Raw genomic sequence first — 18,342 nt, 5'->3', positions numbered from 1 at the left:
TACAGTTTGCAGTCTACTTCTAAAATCTAACATTACATAATAAAAGACTATTCTAAAAAGCTGCACGATGTTCCCTTGGGGGGTACCATACCTTACTTAACCACTCCCATTCAAACTGTTTCTAATTTTTCTAGAACTAAATAAACTCTATAATGTACATACATCTTTTATCTGGCTCCCCGATCATTTTTTTCAGATAAATTCCCAGAAGTTACTGGGGCAAAGGTAGTGAACTTTTCATTTTTTAATAATTTTTAAAAATTTACAGAAAATTAAAGTCTTCGCCATGGGATTCCACTCCATAGACGGTCTGGCGGATTCTAAACCAGTTCGATCCAATCCATCTCAAATTCCCTTCCGGTACCAAGCTCTCAGAGTCTAGGAGAACGTCCCCCGCCCGCAGTCCGCACGCACGACTGCGTACTCTCGTCCGAACGCGGGCCCCCTCCCCACCGGGGAAGCTTCTTGACACGCCCCAAGCACCACCTCTTTAAATTTTAAAACGAAGGCCCAGACCAATGAATGTTAAGTTTCTCCCGCAACGCAGCGCCCCGCCCACAGTCGCGCCCTCCACCAATCAAGCTGTGGTTTTCGCCACGGCCCTTCCAATCACCGCCAAAAATGGAAGTTGCTCGCGTAACTTACGTAGGGCGAGCGGCCAATAGGAGCTGACCTTGAGAACGAGGTTTGCCAATAGTAACAGCTCTTGGAGAGCGCGGGAGCCTTTCGATCGGGGCCCCTAAGGGAAGCAGTGAATGGCGCTGGTTCCCTGAGGGAAGGGCCTAGGGGAGAGTGGCGCCGACCCCGACCGGAGCCCCGGAGCGGCTGCGCGGCCGATATGGCGTGCTGTCACAAAGTAATGCTGCTGCTGGACACCGCGGGCAGCGCCGCTCGCCACAGCCGGGTCCGGCGGGCCGCCCTGCGCCTCCTCACCTACCTGAGTTGCCGATTCGGCCTAGCCAGGGTCCACTGGGCCTTCAAGTTCTTTGACTCGCAGGGGGCGCGGAGCCGGCCCTCCCGCGTGTCTGACTTCCGCGAGCTAGGGGCTCGCTCGTGGGAGGACTTTGAGGAAGAGCTGGAGGCCAGGCTCGAGGATCGCGCCCACCTGCCCGGCCCAGCGCCCAGGGCCACCCACACGCACAGCGCCCTGATGGAGACGCTGCTAGACTACCAGTGGGACCGGCCCGAGATCACGTCGCCCACGAAGCCGATCCTGAGGAGCAGCGGGAGGAGGCTAGTGGACGTGGAGAGCGAGGCCAAGGAGGCCGAGACCGCGCTCGGAGGCTTTGTGAATGCCGTCTTCCTCCTGGCCCCCTGTCCGCATTCGCAGAGGGAGCTGCTGCAGTTCGTGTCTGGGTGCGAGGCCCAGACCCAGCGCCTGTCGCCTACCCCCAAGCAGGTGATGGAGAAGTTGCTGCCCAAGAGAGTCCAGGAAGTCATGATCGCCCGAAAAATCACCTTGTACTGGGTGGACACCGCTGAGTGGTCTAAGGTAAGGTGGTAGTACTCTCAGCTGTGGTGCATGGTGCTCTCCTTGCTAACCAGAACTCGGCAGCGTCCGCAGAGCAGCCAACAGACCCAGAATTAAGCTATCGTGGCCGTGTCTCCCTCCAGAAGGAAAGTACTGTGGTCACAAAAGACAGGGACAGTTTTCACAACAAAATGAGTGGTTTGTCACTACCTACCAAGCATTTAAGTTTCTTCGCAATTTGGGCCCTACCTGCCTTCCCAGACTTTATTTATCCTACCCATGACATATAGTCTGGCATATTGAAGCCTAGTCTGGATCATCAGCAGGGCTTGACTGCTCGTTTTGTCTTATCCTGTGCTGTTCAGTCTGCCTGGGATGCCAGTTGTCACTGTTCTAAGCCAGTCTACACCTCACTCGTCCTGTAAGGCTTTGCCCAAATGACAACTACTCAGTGCGGCCTCTGATTTCCATGTACTTTTTTGTGGCATTTTTTTCTTCATTATGTGCCAGTTTGTGCACATCTATCACCTTCTATTTGGTCTACACATACCTCAAAGGCAGGCACCGGGTCTTAACACAGCTTTGTATCCCTCACAGGTGTACATTGAACACCGTAGGCACTGGGTAAATATTTCCTGACCAAATGAATATGTGCTTACAAACTTCAAGTCTTAAACGGTTAATTTGGATTTTCACTGAGGCCCCCTGCTCCTGTTAAGTGCTATGATACGTATGTATTTTTACTTTCATAGTTTGCTTCACATCACTTCATCTAGTTAACACATTCACTGGGAAGCCACTAACGCTGAGTACTTACTGCACTGTTTTAGCTGCTGGGGGTATGGTAGCCAATGTGGAGTTGACCCTTCTGGTGAGGAAGATAACATTAGATAAGTAAGTGATGTTATTTCAAATCGTACTCTGAAGAAAATAAAGCTGGGTGAGAGGACGAGGTAGAAGGACGTGGTTATTGCATATAGGATGGCAGTCAGGGAAGGCCTTTTTGAGCAGAGACTTGAGGCACGTGAAGGTTGGGAAAGAACATTCCAGGCAAAGAGAAGAGCAGATGTAAGGATTTGAGCTGGGAATGAGCTTAGTTTGTTTCAGAAACAAAAAGACAAGGAGGGGGAAGGGAGGGACATATACCTACATGATGGGTGCAACGCGCACTACCTGGGGAACAGACACGCCTGGAGCTCTGACTTAGGGGGAAAGGCGGTACATGGGCAACGTATGTAACCTGCAATTCTGTATCCCCCAGAACAATAAGATGAAATAAAAAAAAAAAAAAAAAGACAAGGAGGAGAGTAGTATGAGAGGCCCCTACAGGGGCCAACGTCCTCAGTGTGGATTTTGTTCTAATTAATCGGAAGGCTTTGGAGAGTGGTTCACCCAGGTGAAAGATGTGATTCTACTTAATGGAAATAACATGTCACTAACCCAGGAGTGGATTAAATTGCAAGATTACAGGTGGAAAATGAGCAGGCACTTAAATAATGATACAGTATGTTAAAATTTCCGACGTGCCTTCACATACAAAGAAAGCCCCCCAAAAGCATGGCAAATGCAAAATAAAGCAGCAGTGGTTTGTCAAAGAAGAAAAGGAAAGGACAAAATGTGTTTAAGGGGATGGTAAACATTTGATGGAGAAGAGTCCTAGAAATTAAAATCTATTAAGGCAGCAAATCAAGTGCTGGACACAATATACAACACATAAGTTCTCAACTTGAGATAACTGATATCAAATCACATCAAAGATTTTATTCTGGAATTGTATTATATCAAATACTGGCTATAAGCCTTAGCAAATGGGGCTTGGAGATTGTTTTTCTCTCTCCTTTTTCTCTCTCGCTCTCTTTTTGAAATAGCATTGAAATGAGTGGGTTGACTGGATCTTTTTAAAGATCCCTTCCAGGTCTGGCATACCACTATCTGAGGGGGATGGGTCTTCTCTAAGGCTTTTCTTCTCAAATCTGCACGTTGTTTCTCCTAAGAAAATGCCCATCAGGTAATTTTAAGCTTTTCTGGAATTTTCTTCCACTAAAGAGCTATCTTTTCCTATTCAAAAGCCTCTGCCCAGCCACATTGTGGAAGCAAAAGGAAGATTTAGGCTCTGTCCTTTGGGGAGCTCTCAGTACAAGAGTGGAGAGAGGAAGGGAGATAAAAGCCAGATCCTGTCTTGGGGAGCTCACAGTCTGGGAAGGAGAACTGGGAGAAACAGAACCAGGATTCAGATTGGAGGTGGAGGTATCCACGCACACAAAACATTTGCAAAGATACAGAATAAAATGGAAGATAGGAGACACCTGACATATTTTCAATTTTGCTGTTGATTTTATTCAACACACGTTTGTTATATACTTGCCAGCTATGCTAGGGGCTGAATATACTATTAGGGAACCAAACAGATGTGGTCCCTGCTCTCTTGGAGCTTATAGTCTGGTGGACATCTACAAATTCCCAAATGTGAAACCTCAACTAGGACATGTCTGTCACTTACCCTGTAATATGCATACCAATGAAAAACCATGTTCTATATATAGTATACTCTTTGTATTTATCATGTACATTGCTGTGGTTTAAATTTGTCCATTTCAAAACTCATGTTGAAATTTAATCCCCAATGTGGCAGTATTGAAAGGTAGGGCCTTTGAGAGGTGATTAGGGCATGAGGGCTCTGCCCCCATGAATGGATTCATCCATTCATAGATTAATGGGTTTATGGATTAATGGCTTCTCCTGGGAGTGAGACTAGTGGCTTTATAAGAAGACCTGAGCTCAGCCCCCTCACCATGTGAAGCCCTGCACCACCTTGGGACTCTGTAAAATGTCCTCACCAGTGAGAAGGCCCTCACCAGGTGTGGCCCCCTGACCTTGGACTTCTCAGCCTCCCTAACTGTAAGAAATAAATTCCTTTTCATTATAAATTACCCAGTTTCAGGTATTCTGTGATAACAGAAAACTGTTTGAGACATACATTGATTACTTTGTCATCAGAAGTTAATGACCTTTTTAACTTTTATTAAAGTTTGAGCTTAACTTTTCATTTAGTAAGCAGGTTTGTTTTGTTTTCCTGGCTGCTCCTCTGGCTGAAACCATTTCAACAAATTTTTTTGTGCCCCTTTGGCAGAAAATCCTAATGAGCATCTATGGCCTCTGAACTAGCTTACTGTTCTCCCCCATAGCAGTGAACACAGGCATGGAAACATGGGTGGTAACAGCAAATACTAAGTAATTGATTAATCTGTTGCAGGTTGGTATGTATAACTGAAGCAAAAGTTTCACAATAAACATTGTTTATCTTTGTTACATGTGATATTTTCTATTATGCTCTGATATTTTCTTTTCTGTTCTTTATAAATGCTGATCATAAGCTACTCAATTGTTTCATTTACCCCACTTCTGACTTTAAGATCCTAGCCATGGTGCATAGAGGTTGCTCAATAAAAGTTTGTTGAAAGAAGGTTGGCTGAAGAGTCAGCTATATGTGAAGGAGTGAGGCAGAGCTTTTACCCAAAAAAAGCAGAATTTGAGCTAGATACAAAAGTATATGTATCATAAGCATTCAATTGGTGAAGAAGGAAGGGGAGCCACAGGAAATAAAATCAGCAAGAACATGGAAGCATTATAAAATGTGGCCTGTTGAGGAAATAGCAAAGCGTTCAGTAGGGATAAGTGAGGGAAATAGAAGACAGTGTGTTCCAAAAGGTTGTTTAGGGTCTGTTTTGAAGGGCTTTATGGTTATGCTAATGAGTTACTTTATCCTGGAGGCCTTTGAAAGCTTTTAGAGAGTAGCATGATCAGATATGTGATTTGGAAGAATACTTAAGGCAATGTGGAGAAAGACGATGACAGCTTCAGTTAAAACAGTGAAGACAGAACAGAGCAACCTGTTTGGTCCCTGCACAGACCTGTGGGTAGGCAAGTCAAAGCGATGGTCACTATCTGGGGGAGGTGCTTCTGCCTCACTCCCATGACACCTGGCCATTGTTGTGTTATGTTGTGTAGACCAGAGTTATTTTTATTAGTGTATAATGGTTTTGTGTTCCTTCTGACTCTAATATTTTATGATTTATACCTAGTGATTTGCATCACTTCTGTTCCTTGACAGAAAATATAAATGAGGTGCTATTTTCACTAAATGAATGCTTTCTTGAAGGCATATTATGTAGTAATTATGTTTGGGGTTGTACAGTTACTGGATGCTGGCCATTATTTGTATTCAGCTTAACAAATACATAAATTTTATTAATATGATTTGATCCTTTAATGTTGGCATCAACTTTACTTTCTCCTGATTTCTTTTAGCTTTATTTATGAATGCCTAATTTGTAATAACCTGAGGTTCTTTGTCATTTTTATTTTAGTTATGGGAGTCCCCAGACCACCTTGGGTACTGGACAGTTTGTGAACTCCTCCACCACGGAGGAGGTACCGTCTTGCCATCTGAATCTTTCAGCGGGGATTTTACTAAAGCTGGAGAAACACTGCTCAGGGGTGAAAGAAAGCTGTCAAGTGAACCTCATCTCTGTCCATGGATTTCAACTCTGCCAACTGATGCCACTTTAAACCGCTTGCTCTATAATTCTCCTGGGTATGAAGCCTCGTTTCCACAGATAGAAGGAACATTATTTCTCCCTGTTGAAGGTAAGCAAATAATATTTGGGTGTTTTTTTTTAGTATCTCAATTACATTAATTTCTTCAAGACAGGTCCATGCTTTTAACTTCTTTGGCATATCCCACAGCCTAGGCACTCAATGAATGGTTGTAATCGAAAGCATTAAAAGATGTCTAAGCAAAATTAGAGCTACCACAGGAAACGTTTGAACTCTAATACAGTACAACTGCCAGCCCATGTGCAAAAAGAACAGTGAATGATTTTAAGGAGTTTCCCAGCTGTTTCCAAAGAAGAGTAACATTGTTCAGGTGCCCAAGCACATGGGTGGTAAGATTTAATTGCCTTGTAGAAGAGATTGATAAGGTGAAGACTGTAGAGAAACAGTGATTGACTAAGAGAAAAAATAAATCTACAGACCACAAAAATGATGTTTGTTACCAGGAAAAGCCAGCATGTTGGAATCTTCGTAAATTTGCTTCACCACGTGATTCGTTATATGGTGCATCTCATTTCTGAATACATTAGATATTCACACAGAAATAATACTGCCTAGAGTTATATACATAAAACTATCTTGTACATTATGTGCAGCTTAAGGGATTTTCAAGAGTAGTTTTGTTTCAGCAATTTCATCATACACAGTCTTTAGAATTTAAACTCCTTGTAAGATATAATGCACTGTATTTTATGGGTTTAAGGAGTGGTGTCTTCTTTCTTACGAGTAGTAAGTATTGCTTGAGTACTTATTTCTAAGCCATAATTATTGACAAGGTCTGACATCATGTCTTGCCCTTGTAATTCCATCTGTTTACAGCTTTTCCTCTAGAACTAAACGAACTTGCTGTGATAGCTAGCCTGCTGGCAGTAGAATACGGGTTGAACTGTGAACTCAATGACAATACCTCAACTGACAATCTGATTTTTTTCCTTCTTAGACTATTAAATCTCTTTTTAGTAACTATTCCTTCTGTTAGAATTTTAATATTCTTTATTTCTAACAGGCAAAGAGATTCCAGAAACATGGACAGTCACCCTAGAGCCCTTGGCCATGCATCAGAGACATTTTCAGAAACCAGTCAGAATTTTTCTAAAAGGCTCAGCAGCCCAGTGGTCTCTCCCGATGAGCAGCACTTTGGGGACTGACAGCTGGATGTTACAAAGTCCAGAGGAGAACACATCAGCTCAAAAGCTGTTATTTCAGCAGCTGATAAGCAGGCTGACTGCTGAAGAGTTACATCTGGTAGGTATCCTCCACACGGTGTTATTCTTGTCTAATAGCACACTAGGAAAGTGAAATAAGTGTTTATAAAATGCCAAGGAACGCCCTAATAATATAGTCTCAGTCAAACTGATGATGTTTTTGCAAGTAATATTGTCGACATTGTAGCATCATGGCAAACAGTGGTCTTTAGTGAAGAAACCATTTATAAAATTGCATGTACTCAGAATCCAATTAAGTTAAATTATATTCACATAGGGAAAAAAGCAGTTGACCAGATGGAATGGTTGTATTAGGACAGTGAAGTGAAGAAATTCGATTTCTTGTTATTTTTTAAATGTTCTGTTATTTATTACCTTTATGTAAGTATTAAAGAAAAAGCTACTATAAACTACCAGCAAATTCCTTGCCTTCCTTTGTCTTTGCCTTCATAATCTCAGGGGGCATCTCTATTCTGGATCACATTGTGAAACGTTCTAGAGAAAAATGGGGTAGTCATTGAACCTATGCTGTCTAAGAGTCGTGTGCTCTGATGGAAAGTGCTTGGCTTGGAAAGTCAGTGATCTGGATTAGGTCTCAGCTCTCCTGCCCACTGTATGTTCTGGATAAATCCCTTAAATGATAATATTGCCTCATGGTTAAGTGAATGGCCTCTTGCCTTACTAACTGGGTGGCCTTAAATAGGTTGCTTCTTCCTCCTCCTCCATCCCTTCTCTGTAAAATTGAGATAATAATAATTTTTACCTCAGACTGGTTGTGAGGATTCAGAGAGCACATAATAAGAGCTTCATAAATATTCCTGGTAACGTGAGGTTTTTCTTATTTGTAAATTGAAAGATTGGGACTGTATGATTAGTAAATTCTCTTCTACCTCTAGTAACCATCAAGCCTATCTTTTCCACGATTTTCTCTTTATTTTAATAATCATTGGAAAACTGTTACTCTGTTTTTTACTAAGCTACATTCTTCTTCAGGAGAGCATGTTGACAACAATATTCTCAACTAATTAGAACTTCTCATGTAGGTTGCCGATGTGGACCCTGGTGACGGCTGGCCCCCCATCACTGGGGTTATTTCCCCGCTCTCTGCCAACGCTATGGTTCTCACTGTGTTCCGCACCGAGGAGGCTGACTTTCAAAGACATTTTTTCCAAGCAGTTGTGGCCCAGGGCCCCCAGGATACAGCTTCCCTTTTCTCAGATGTTGTGGATTATGTATTAAATCAGATTGATAATTCATTTGAAGATCCTGCTACTGCTGGTAAGCTTCTGAACCAGTAATTCATGTAGTCTAGGGTGGTTTGCAGCCTCTTCTAGCATCAGAACTTTTTTCCCACCATGCACTTAGTAGAACCTCAATATGTTCTAAGGCAGATAAAAGCAAACGATAATACTTCAGGCAGTTTAAATCATCATTATTTGCAGAAATTCTGAAGAGGCTGAAGGCTCTATGAAACTAGTTTGAAATCAAAGTCATAAGGTGACACCTGGTTTTTAATATATTTAATAATGATTGCATGTAAAACTATAGTGATTCTATCTACCTTGCAATTCATTGCATTGTTACTAATATGATACAAACCTTATATATGCTAGGTAGATTTAAATATATATAATCAGCTTGATATGTCTTTCATTCATTTATTCAACAGATTTATTGAGTGCCTACTACATGTCAGACACTGTTCTAGGTAGTGGGAATACATCAGGGAACAAAATAGACAAAGATCTCTTCCCATGGAGCTTACCATCCAGTCAGGGGAGACAAAACAATAAACTAAATATGGAAAATTATATAGATTATTTGAAAGAGACAACGTGCTATAGTAGTAAATCAGGAAGAAAGGAATGAGGAGTGTTAGGGTGGGAAGGTGGGTGGTCAGGGAAGGCCTTGGTGAGGCAGAGGCTTGAAGGAAGTGATGGAGGAAGTTGCTGGTAGAGGCAACAGCAAGTGCTCAGGCTCAAAAGGGTGTGTGGCGTGTTAAGGAGAAGCAGGGAAGCCTGTGGCTGAGTTGGAAGGAACCAAGGGAGAGTAGTAGGAGGTGAGGTCAGGCAGCCAGCAGCAGACCCAATTGGGTAGGCTTTACAGGCCACTGAAAAGACTGTGGCTTTTACTGTGCGTGAGAGAGGAAGGTTTTGGGGGTTTTCTACAGTGACATATTCTGATTTGTGTTTTAACCACATTACTCTGGCTTCTGGGTTGAGAACTAACTATAGAGCGGCAAGGATAGAAACGGGAGACCAGTCGGAAATGTTGCAATAATCCAGACGAGAGATGGTGGGAACAATGCAGGTGGTTAGAAGTAGTTGGAGCTTTTGGATATATTTTGAAGGAAAAGCCAACAGAATTGGCCCTTGGACTGAATGTATGGTGTGAGCTATAGGGAAGTTGAAAATGACTCCAGAGATTTTTGGCCTGGGCAACTAGCAGAAAGATGTTGCCTTCTGAGATGTGGGAGGCCAGGGAGCCGGGGGTGGGGGGTGAGGACAAGGGTTTCGTCTTGGACATGTTAAGTCTGAGTTGTCTGTTCGACATCCAAATGCGGTATTGAGTGGGCATCCACTACGCATGTTTGGATTTGGGAGATTTGTCTGGACTGAAGATGGTGAGAGTTATCAGTGAAGTTTAAAGATGAAATGGGTTAGGATCACATGGGGATAAGGGCAGATGGAGAAGAGAAGAGGGGACTCAAGGACTGAACTCTGGTAGCCTAATGTTAAACAGTCTGGGAGACGAGGAGAAAGAAACCAGCAAAGGAGACAAAAGGGCAGTCTGTGAGGTAAAAGAAAACCCAGAGTGTGCTGCCCTGGAAGCCAAGTGAAGAGAAAAAGTGCTCAACTGGGTTATTTGCTACTGATAGGTCAAGGAAGATGACATCTGAGAGTTGACATTCAGCTGAGCAATGTGAAGGTTATAGATGATCTTAATACCAGTTTTGGTGAGATTGTGAGGGCGGAAACATGAGTGGGAGTAGGCTCAGGAGAGACTGAGAAGAGGAAAACAGCAAGTGCAGACAATTCTTTGGAGAAATTTTGATGTAAAACAGATTAGAGTAATAGACACAGTGGCTAGACAGAGAGGTGGGGTCAAGGTTTTTGTTTTTGATTTTTAGAAATGATACCATGCTTGCGTGCTATGTGGCAAGGTAAAAATTGATGCAAGAGAGGAGAAGAGTCATTCGTAAGAGGCCTTTGAGAACATACAAGTGGAGAGATTGATCTTAGGAACACATACAGCCCATCCGTGACAACTGGAGGGAAGGCAGAAATACATGGGCTGGGGTGCTGGGAGGTGAGTGCTGGGTGGTGAATTTCTGGGGTTCTCTTCCGACTGCTTCTGTTTTTGCAGTGAGCTAGGAAGCAAAGTCGTCAGCTGAAAATGAAGATTTAAGGGACTGCTGGAGGTTGGGGATGGGGGGGAGGAGGAGGAGGTGGTGAGTGGGGGTGTGAAGGACGTAGGAAATGGAGGAAGGTTGCCAACTGGTAATGAAGGTGAAATGAGGCCCCTCCACATGCTTGTTTGCCTTCAGCCACGTCCACCTGCTGGCACAGGTATAGGGTGGGCAGAGCTGGGTTAACCAGCGGTGGGATTTTGCCAGTTATCATGGTGAAGCCAGAGAGGGGCCAGGGGTTCAAAGGGGTGAGCAGGAAGAGATTACAGGGATTGGCCACAGAACCAGGCAGAGGAAGGAAGGAAGTGAGGACAACAGAAGGACAGAGAAAGAGTGATCAGATCAATGGATTCTAGGGATCTAAGGATTGTGGGAGCCAATGTTCTAAATGGAGAGAGCTAAAAAGGGGGCAGAGTTGGTCAGAGCAGTGTGTTTGGAGTTGAGAGTACAGAGGGCAGTGACCAGGGGAGAGAGTGGCTGAGGTGGGCCAAGCACTAAGGCAACAGAGGGAAAGAATGCAAGGGGCCGGGAGGCCAGAGCATTGGTAGACTAGATGTGGATGTTCAAATCACCCAGAATTAGACTGAGTAGTACTGGAGAGAGTGACAGTGAGTCAGGAGCTAAAAAAGCCTGTGAAGAAGGAGCGGGAATGATCCAGGCTTGTTAGATGACTACAAGAGTAGTCTGTTGATGTGAGAATCAAAGCTGGGTTTTTGTCGTTTTCAGCAGATAGAGGGAGAATGGTCGGGAAGGGCAAGGAGGATACCAACCCACCAAGTGGAAGAGGGCCATGGCAGGGGACAGCCAGCTTTCTAGAGCGCTGCAGGGGAAGCAGCGTGTTCAGGGGAGGAAGAGATGGAATTGAGGACACGGGATTTTGCCGATGAGGGTCAGTGAGTTCCAGAGGGCAAAGCAGGGGGTTTTACATGTGGAAAGGGCTGGGCTGTGGGGACAGAGTAAGAGGTGGAAGGAGCAGTGAGGGAATTTGAGTGGACACACAGGACTGACCTGGGAGTCTAGGGCTTCATGCGACAGGCAAAACCAGGGGAGCATGAGATTAATGCCTGGTGGTTTCAAGGCAGCCTAGTGGTGCTGAACCTGTGAGTTTTGAGGGGCAGGAAGGGTGGGTGTTTGGCCCACCCCCACTCCTGCCCATGCAGTTGTGGAGACTAGAGGGAGGGCATCTTACTCCAAGGGCCTAGGGTTTTCCTAAAGCCCTGCTGGAGGCCAGTGGAAGGTTGGCCGGATTCTGAGTATGGGGGCTCCCTCCTGACCCCTGCTGGTCAGGAGCTGCGGGTACCTCTGAGTGTGAGGGGCTCTTTCTCCATGCAGATGCAGGCTTGAGACTTGGAGGCCTGAAAAGGGTGGAAGTATTTCTGGCCTTTCTTCCCTAATCCAACATACAATGACTTGGGAGGAAACGATCATGTTTATTCTCATAGACATTTACTGCCCTTGTTTAAATTTTGGGATGTGACATAGCAAATGCAATTACAGGCATTTATGCTATAATGTGATGTGAGGTTTCTTTTGTTTAAAAAATTCTACAAAATCTTACACCAAAAATAATAGCTTTGAGAAAACTAGAGCAGGTACTTCTCAAAATCTTAGGTAGTAGCAAAAACTAATAGCAATCCTAATAAAAATTCTAGTTCAATTAAAAAGACATGTTAAATTCATAGTAAGTAAACTCCATAATAAATATACTTTATCCTTTAAAAAGAAAGGTGAAGATGGCATGACAGAAGGGGGTGACAGGAAGGGTTGCAGTTATGTATGGTATTATGGAGACAAGGGCCAATGACAAAGGTAAAGAACTGTAGAGGAAGTACTTTCAAGAAAGAGCACATGGTCAGACAGCCAGGGAGCCATGGGTCGAAAGGGCTTAGTGTATGGTACTGTGTTACTCTGGTTTGTTGTATTTAGCTGTATTAGTGCACTTCAAGTGCAGTGGCTGCTACTTGGTGGTATAAAGTATTAGCACATAAGGAGTAGTCACATATCAACCAAAACATCATGTTTTGTGCTGATGTCATTACCTTATTCACCAATGGTGTGCAGGCTATCTGTATTACAGAAAATTTATATTGTAGTAGAACCGACTGTACCTTAATTATTTATAAAGTTTTGAAAATCGGTCAGAAAACTGTGTTTTGGAATCTAGTGAAAGAAGAATTGTAGTATTTTACTAGTACTCTATGCCTAGCCTGGCCCACGTTTCTTTTAGGATGTAAATCAGTGTGCTAACTTATTGTTCAGTCTCCCCCCACACTCCATCCAGGTGAGGTCCTACTCACGCATAAGTACCTAGCCCAAATATCATATTCTCCATGAGGCCTTCCTTGCCCGCCTAGACAGAGTTAGTATGTGCTAATAATTGAAGGTATCTTTATCATGTCACGAGAATAGATCTGTTCTTCCTATACTGGGAGCTCCTTTCAAAGTTGGTGTTGTTTTATTTATCTCCGTATTCTCTCAGTGAAACGGGGCCTAGAACTTGATAGTCTCTATATGAGTTTGAATACAGTTTAATATTTGAGTTTTTTCACTGAGACTTCCTGAATGTATAGCATTTCATTTGTCTGGGGTCTTGGATGGGCCCCTCAGAATTACTGAGTTTACTGAAGTTTCTGTTAGTGTCCCCCGACTCCCGTTTCCATTAGGCTTATTCTGAGAACCTACCCAGACGCTTCCCAACACAGTGCCACATCTCACTCTTTCAAACTCACCTACTCAATGCAGCAGAATTGTTACACTCTGCCGTTTTATGCAGCTGTTACATTACTGTATTATTTATTCTTGTGCTAAAGTACTTTTAAGGGGTACATTTTTAAGAATAGAAAAACTACATATATTTTAACCTATTTAGAGGACCATTTCAGAAATAAGATGAGTGTATTTGCTGCCAGCAGTGAGAACAAAAGACTTTAAATTATGTTTGCACATTTTTCATAGACAACATAGGCCCATAGGAGTTGGTGGTGTGGATGAATGAATGTTAGTGATGCCACTCTGTGGAGGGATGCCACCCTTTGGAGGGATGCCACCCTTTGGAGGGATGTAGTTAGTACAGGGGTGGAGCAAGTGCTTGGAAATGTCTCTGCTTCGGTTCTAATGGCTCTTTCCTCTCCTGCCCCTGTTCCATTGTTCCTGTAAGCTCCTCCTGTTCCAGAGTGGGCCCAGCAGGAGATTGAGCGCACTATTCCCTGGAGTCCGGCTGTTGTGGAAAAATGGTTTCCTTTCTCTAATAGCAGTGGTGCCAGTTCAACTTTGATGGAGTCATTTTGGTAAAACTTTTATCTTTCTGGGTATTGATTATTAAAATCAACTTTCAGTTATCTGCATTTTTTTTGACAGACCATATTCTCTGAACATGATCCAATAATATTAAAAACAAGCTAATTACAAAAATAAAACATGTCCATACTTAGTACATATTGTGAGAGTATGTTAGATAATATATTAATAATATTTAAGTATATACATGCCAAAAATTCTAACAACTAAATAAATAAAATGCTCTCATATTATGGGTGTCAGAAAATATGTAGAAGTAAGCATCAGTGAAAATAAAAAAATAGCAAACTTGTATAATGCAGCTGAATTTATACTTAAAGGAGTATTTATAGAATTAAATGACTAGTTTTGTAAAGAGAAAAGTTAAAAACCAATTACTTAAGAATCCAACTTAAGAATTGAACAAGACTATGACCCTCCCTCACAAAAGGAAGGCATTAAAGACAAGAACAGAAATGAATTAAACAGAAAACAAATAATAGCAATCAGCAGAAACGATACGGTTCTTTGAAAAGCTAAATTAAATAAATAAAATCTATAGTACGATTGAGCAATTTTTAAAAAAGAAAAAGACACAAAGAAATGTAAAAGACACAGCAGAAATTCAAAGTATTATTAAGAGGTAAGGTTGAGGTTTATTTTTTTTACACAGATATCCAGTTGTTCCAACACCATTTGTTAAAAGACAGTGCTTTTCCCATTGAACTACTGTGGCACCTTTTTCAAAAATCAATTGACCACCATTTTGCATATCAATTTCTAGACAGAATAGAGGCCACAAACTACATTAATACCACATTGTCTTGAACATTGCATTATACCAATACCACATATTCTAGCTTTGTAATAAGTCTTTAAATTAGGTAGTCCTCTTGTTTGGGGGTTTTTTGTTTGTTTGTTTGTTTTAGAATTGCTTTGGTTATTCTAAATCCTTTGCATTTTCATATAAGTTTTAGAATCAGCTTGTCAATTTCCACAAAAAAGACTGTTGGAACTTTGGTAGTGCTTTGAATCATAGATAATTTGGGAAGAATTGACATCTTAATGTTGAATCATCTGATCCATGAACATGGTACATGTCTCCATTTATTTAGGTCTTTCCTTAATCTCCTTCAGTGTTTTGTAGTTTTTAGTATACAAATCTGGCCCATATTTTTTAAAATTATCTCTAAGTATCTTTATGAGGTATAAATAGTGAAGTTTTTGAAGATAGTGTGATTCTTCATAGAAGATCTAAAATATTCTACAGGCAAATAATTGATAAGAGAATTCAGCAATATTACTGCATACAAAAATTATAAAGTCAATTATATGCCAACAACAATTAGAAATTATAATTTACAAAAAAGGATATAATTTATTTAAAATGATTAAGATACTTAAGAATAAATGTAGCAAAAGATCAATAAGAATAAAGGGCCAAGAACAAAACAAGTACACTTCCCCTTGTGAGACAGCAAGATTTGCCATAAGGCTATTGTAAATAAGGCAATATCCTTGCACCTTGTATTGGTGCAAGGATAGACAAATAAACCCACGGAAGAGAATGGAGAGTCCAGAAAGTGACGCACACACATATGGGAACTCAGCATATGACAAAAGGAAAGAATATTCTATTCAGGGAAAGAATAAAATATTCAACAAATGGTGATGTAACAATTGGCTATCTATAAGAAAAAACATAAAAATTAGATTTCCACTTCGCAGCATACACAATAATAAATTTCTTTTTTTTTTTTTTGAGACAGAGTCTTGCTCTGTCGTACTGGCTAGAGTGCAGTGGTGGCATCATAGCTTACTGCAACCTCAAACTCCTGGACTCAAGCAATCCTCCTGCCTCAGCCTCCCAGGTAGCTGGGAGTACAGGTGTGTGCCAAAACGCCTGGCTAAGTTTTCTGTTTTTTGTAAAGATGGGGTCTCACTCTTGCTAAGGGTGGTCTTGAACTCCTGAGCTTGAGCAGTTCCTTCTGCCTCGGCTTCTCCAAGTGCTAGGATTACAGGCATGAGCCACCGTGCCTGGCCTCACAATAATGAATTTCTAATAGATTAAAACACCAAATATGAAAAACAAAACTTTAAAATTCTTAAAAGGAAAAAGATCCAGGAGAATATCAAGGTAAGGATGGAGTTCTTAAACAAGACATAAAAAATTCAAACCAAAAAGGAAAATATAGATAGATTTGACTATAACCAATTTTTTAAATTTCTTTATCATTAAAGTAAAAAGACAAGTTATAGGCTTGAGTAGCTGCAATCCATATAAACAACAAAGGATTAGTATCCAGATTAATGTAGAGCTCCTAAAAATTCAATAAGACAAATTCAGTTGAAAATTTGGCAAAGAATGCAAATAAACAATTCACACAAGAGGGAAATCAATAGGCTAATCATTTGAAAAGATAGTTCAGGCAGCTGGAAATTAAAACCACAGTAAGAAAAAAACCAATAGATTTTATTTTATACCCATTAGATTGTCAAAAATTAATAAATCTGATAGTAGCACATAGGGAAATGTGAACTTTCGACCATTTGAAAGAATAATTTGGAAATTCCTGGTAAGCAGAAACTTTACAAACTCTGATACCAAGTAATTCCACTTCTAAGTGTCTATACTAAAGAACTTCTTGCATGGACATAAGGAGAACTATACTTGAATATTCATTACCAATCATTAATAGCAAAAAAGTGGAAAGAACCAGCTGATCCTCAGAAGGGAAATGAATAAATAAAATGTAGTATAGTCATACAGTAGACTATTATGTATAGATTAGTAAAAAAGAATAAGCTAGAGCTATTTATATGCTTATGGAAAACTCTGGAAAAATGTTAAATACAATAAAAATTGCAAAGAGTTGGTATCATATGATATACATTATAAAATTTAGAACATATAAAATAATTTACATTGGTTTGTTACATATGTGTGTCTCAAAAAATAAGATACAAATCTAGGAATGCATCTGGGAGGAAGGGATAGGGTGGGACTTCAGCTGTGTCTATAATGCTTAATTTCTTTAAAAAAAAAGATCTGAAGCAGATATGGCAAACTATTAATAAGTATTTAATCTTATTTATTTATTTATTTATTTTTTTTTTTGAGACAGAGTCTCACTCTGTTGCCCAGGCTAGCGTGAGTGCCATGGTGTCAGCCTAGCTCACAGCAACCTCAAACTCCTGAGCTCAAGCGATCCTCCTGTCTCAGCCTCCCGAGTAGCTGGGACTACAAGCATGCACCACCATGCCCGGCTAATTTTTTCTATATATATTTTTAGCTGTCCGTATAATTTCTTTCTATTTTTAGTAGAGATGGGGTCTCGCTCCTGCTCAGGCTGGTCTCGAACTCCTGAGCTCAAACGATCCGCCCACCTCGGCCTCCCGGAGTGCTAGGATTACAGGCGTGAGCCACCGCGCCCGGCCAGTATTTAATCTTGGTGGTATTTACATGCTTGTCTACTTAATATTGCTTTCTATACTTTTCTATTTTTAAGGTTCATATGTTTTTAAAAATTAACAGCAAAAACAAAAAAAGACAAACCCTCCCCACTATTGAAACACCAGCACACTTAAGGAGAATTTGGCCAGGCGTGGCGGCTCACGCCTATAATCCTAGCACTCTGGGAGGCCAAGACAGGAAGATCGCTTGAGGTTAGGAGTTTGAGACCAGGCTAAGCAAGAGCAATACCCTGTCTCTACAAAAAAAATAGAAAAAATTAGCCTGATGTGGTAACATACACAATCGCTTGAGCCCAGGAGTTTGAGGTTGCAGTGAGCTATGATGATGCTGCACTCTAGCAAGGGCAACAGAGCAAGACTCTGTCTCAGGAAAAAAAAAATTCTTAGGGAGAATTCATCTGCTTCAAACTGGCTGCATGTATGAAGCTGATAGCCCCAGCACATATTCTGACTTGCAATAGCTCGAACTCCTCGCCTTAACCAGTTCTCCCACCTGGGCCTCCCAAAGCACTGGGATTACAGGCATGAGCCACCACTCCTGACCAGTGTCTATTCAACTAATGTCACCATAATTTTCTTCCTTTTTAATCAGATAATGTCAGATGATGGAAGATATTGAAATACAAATAATACATTTTGAGTGTTGTGCTGTTTTCATAATTTCCTTAGTAACAGATACTTAGCTCTAGGTGGAAAAGCATTTAATAACTAATCATCCTGCCTGCCCTACTTCCTCATCTTCTCATCAATCTGAAATTAGTTTATTACTATGTGAAAGAATTAGCCTAAAGTCATTGCAATACTTGTTACACTGTATTCCATCATCTTATATTTTAATGTATGGAAACTAAGTAAAAAATAACTATGGAAGCCCAGAAGTAAAATGGTTGGCC

General features: G+C 41.4%; 1 protein-coding gene across 1 annotated transcript in view; it reads left to right on the top strand.

Moving 5' to 3' along the window:
• The first annotated feature begins 838 nt into the window (after positions 1-838).
• TICRR (TOPBP1 interacting checkpoint and replication regulator) overlaps positions 839-18,342 on the top strand; it is a 42,410-nt gene continuing 24,906 nt past the window's right edge. The window contains exons 1-5 of the mRNA XM_069466507.1: positions 839-1,492; positions 5,839-6,118; positions 7,092-7,330; positions 8,334-8,568; positions 13,857-13,986. Of these exons, the coding sequence (XP_069322608.1) occupies positions 839-1,492; positions 5,839-6,118; positions 7,092-7,330; positions 8,334-8,568; positions 13,857-13,986 (1,538 nt within the window). The remainder of the gene's footprint in view (positions 1,493-5,838; positions 6,119-7,091; positions 7,331-8,333; positions 8,569-13,856; positions 13,987-18,342) is intronic.

This window comes from Eulemur rufifrons, chromosome 3 (assembly GCF_041146395.1).
Source record: "Eulemur rufifrons isolate Redbay chromosome 3, OSU_ERuf_1, whole genome shotgun sequence".
Classification (NCBI taxonomy): Eukaryota; Metazoa; Chordata; class Mammalia; order Primates; family Lemuridae; genus Eulemur; species Eulemur rufifrons.
Note: the sequence above shows the minus strand (reverse complement) of the source record. Positions and strands in the feature narration are given on the sequence as shown.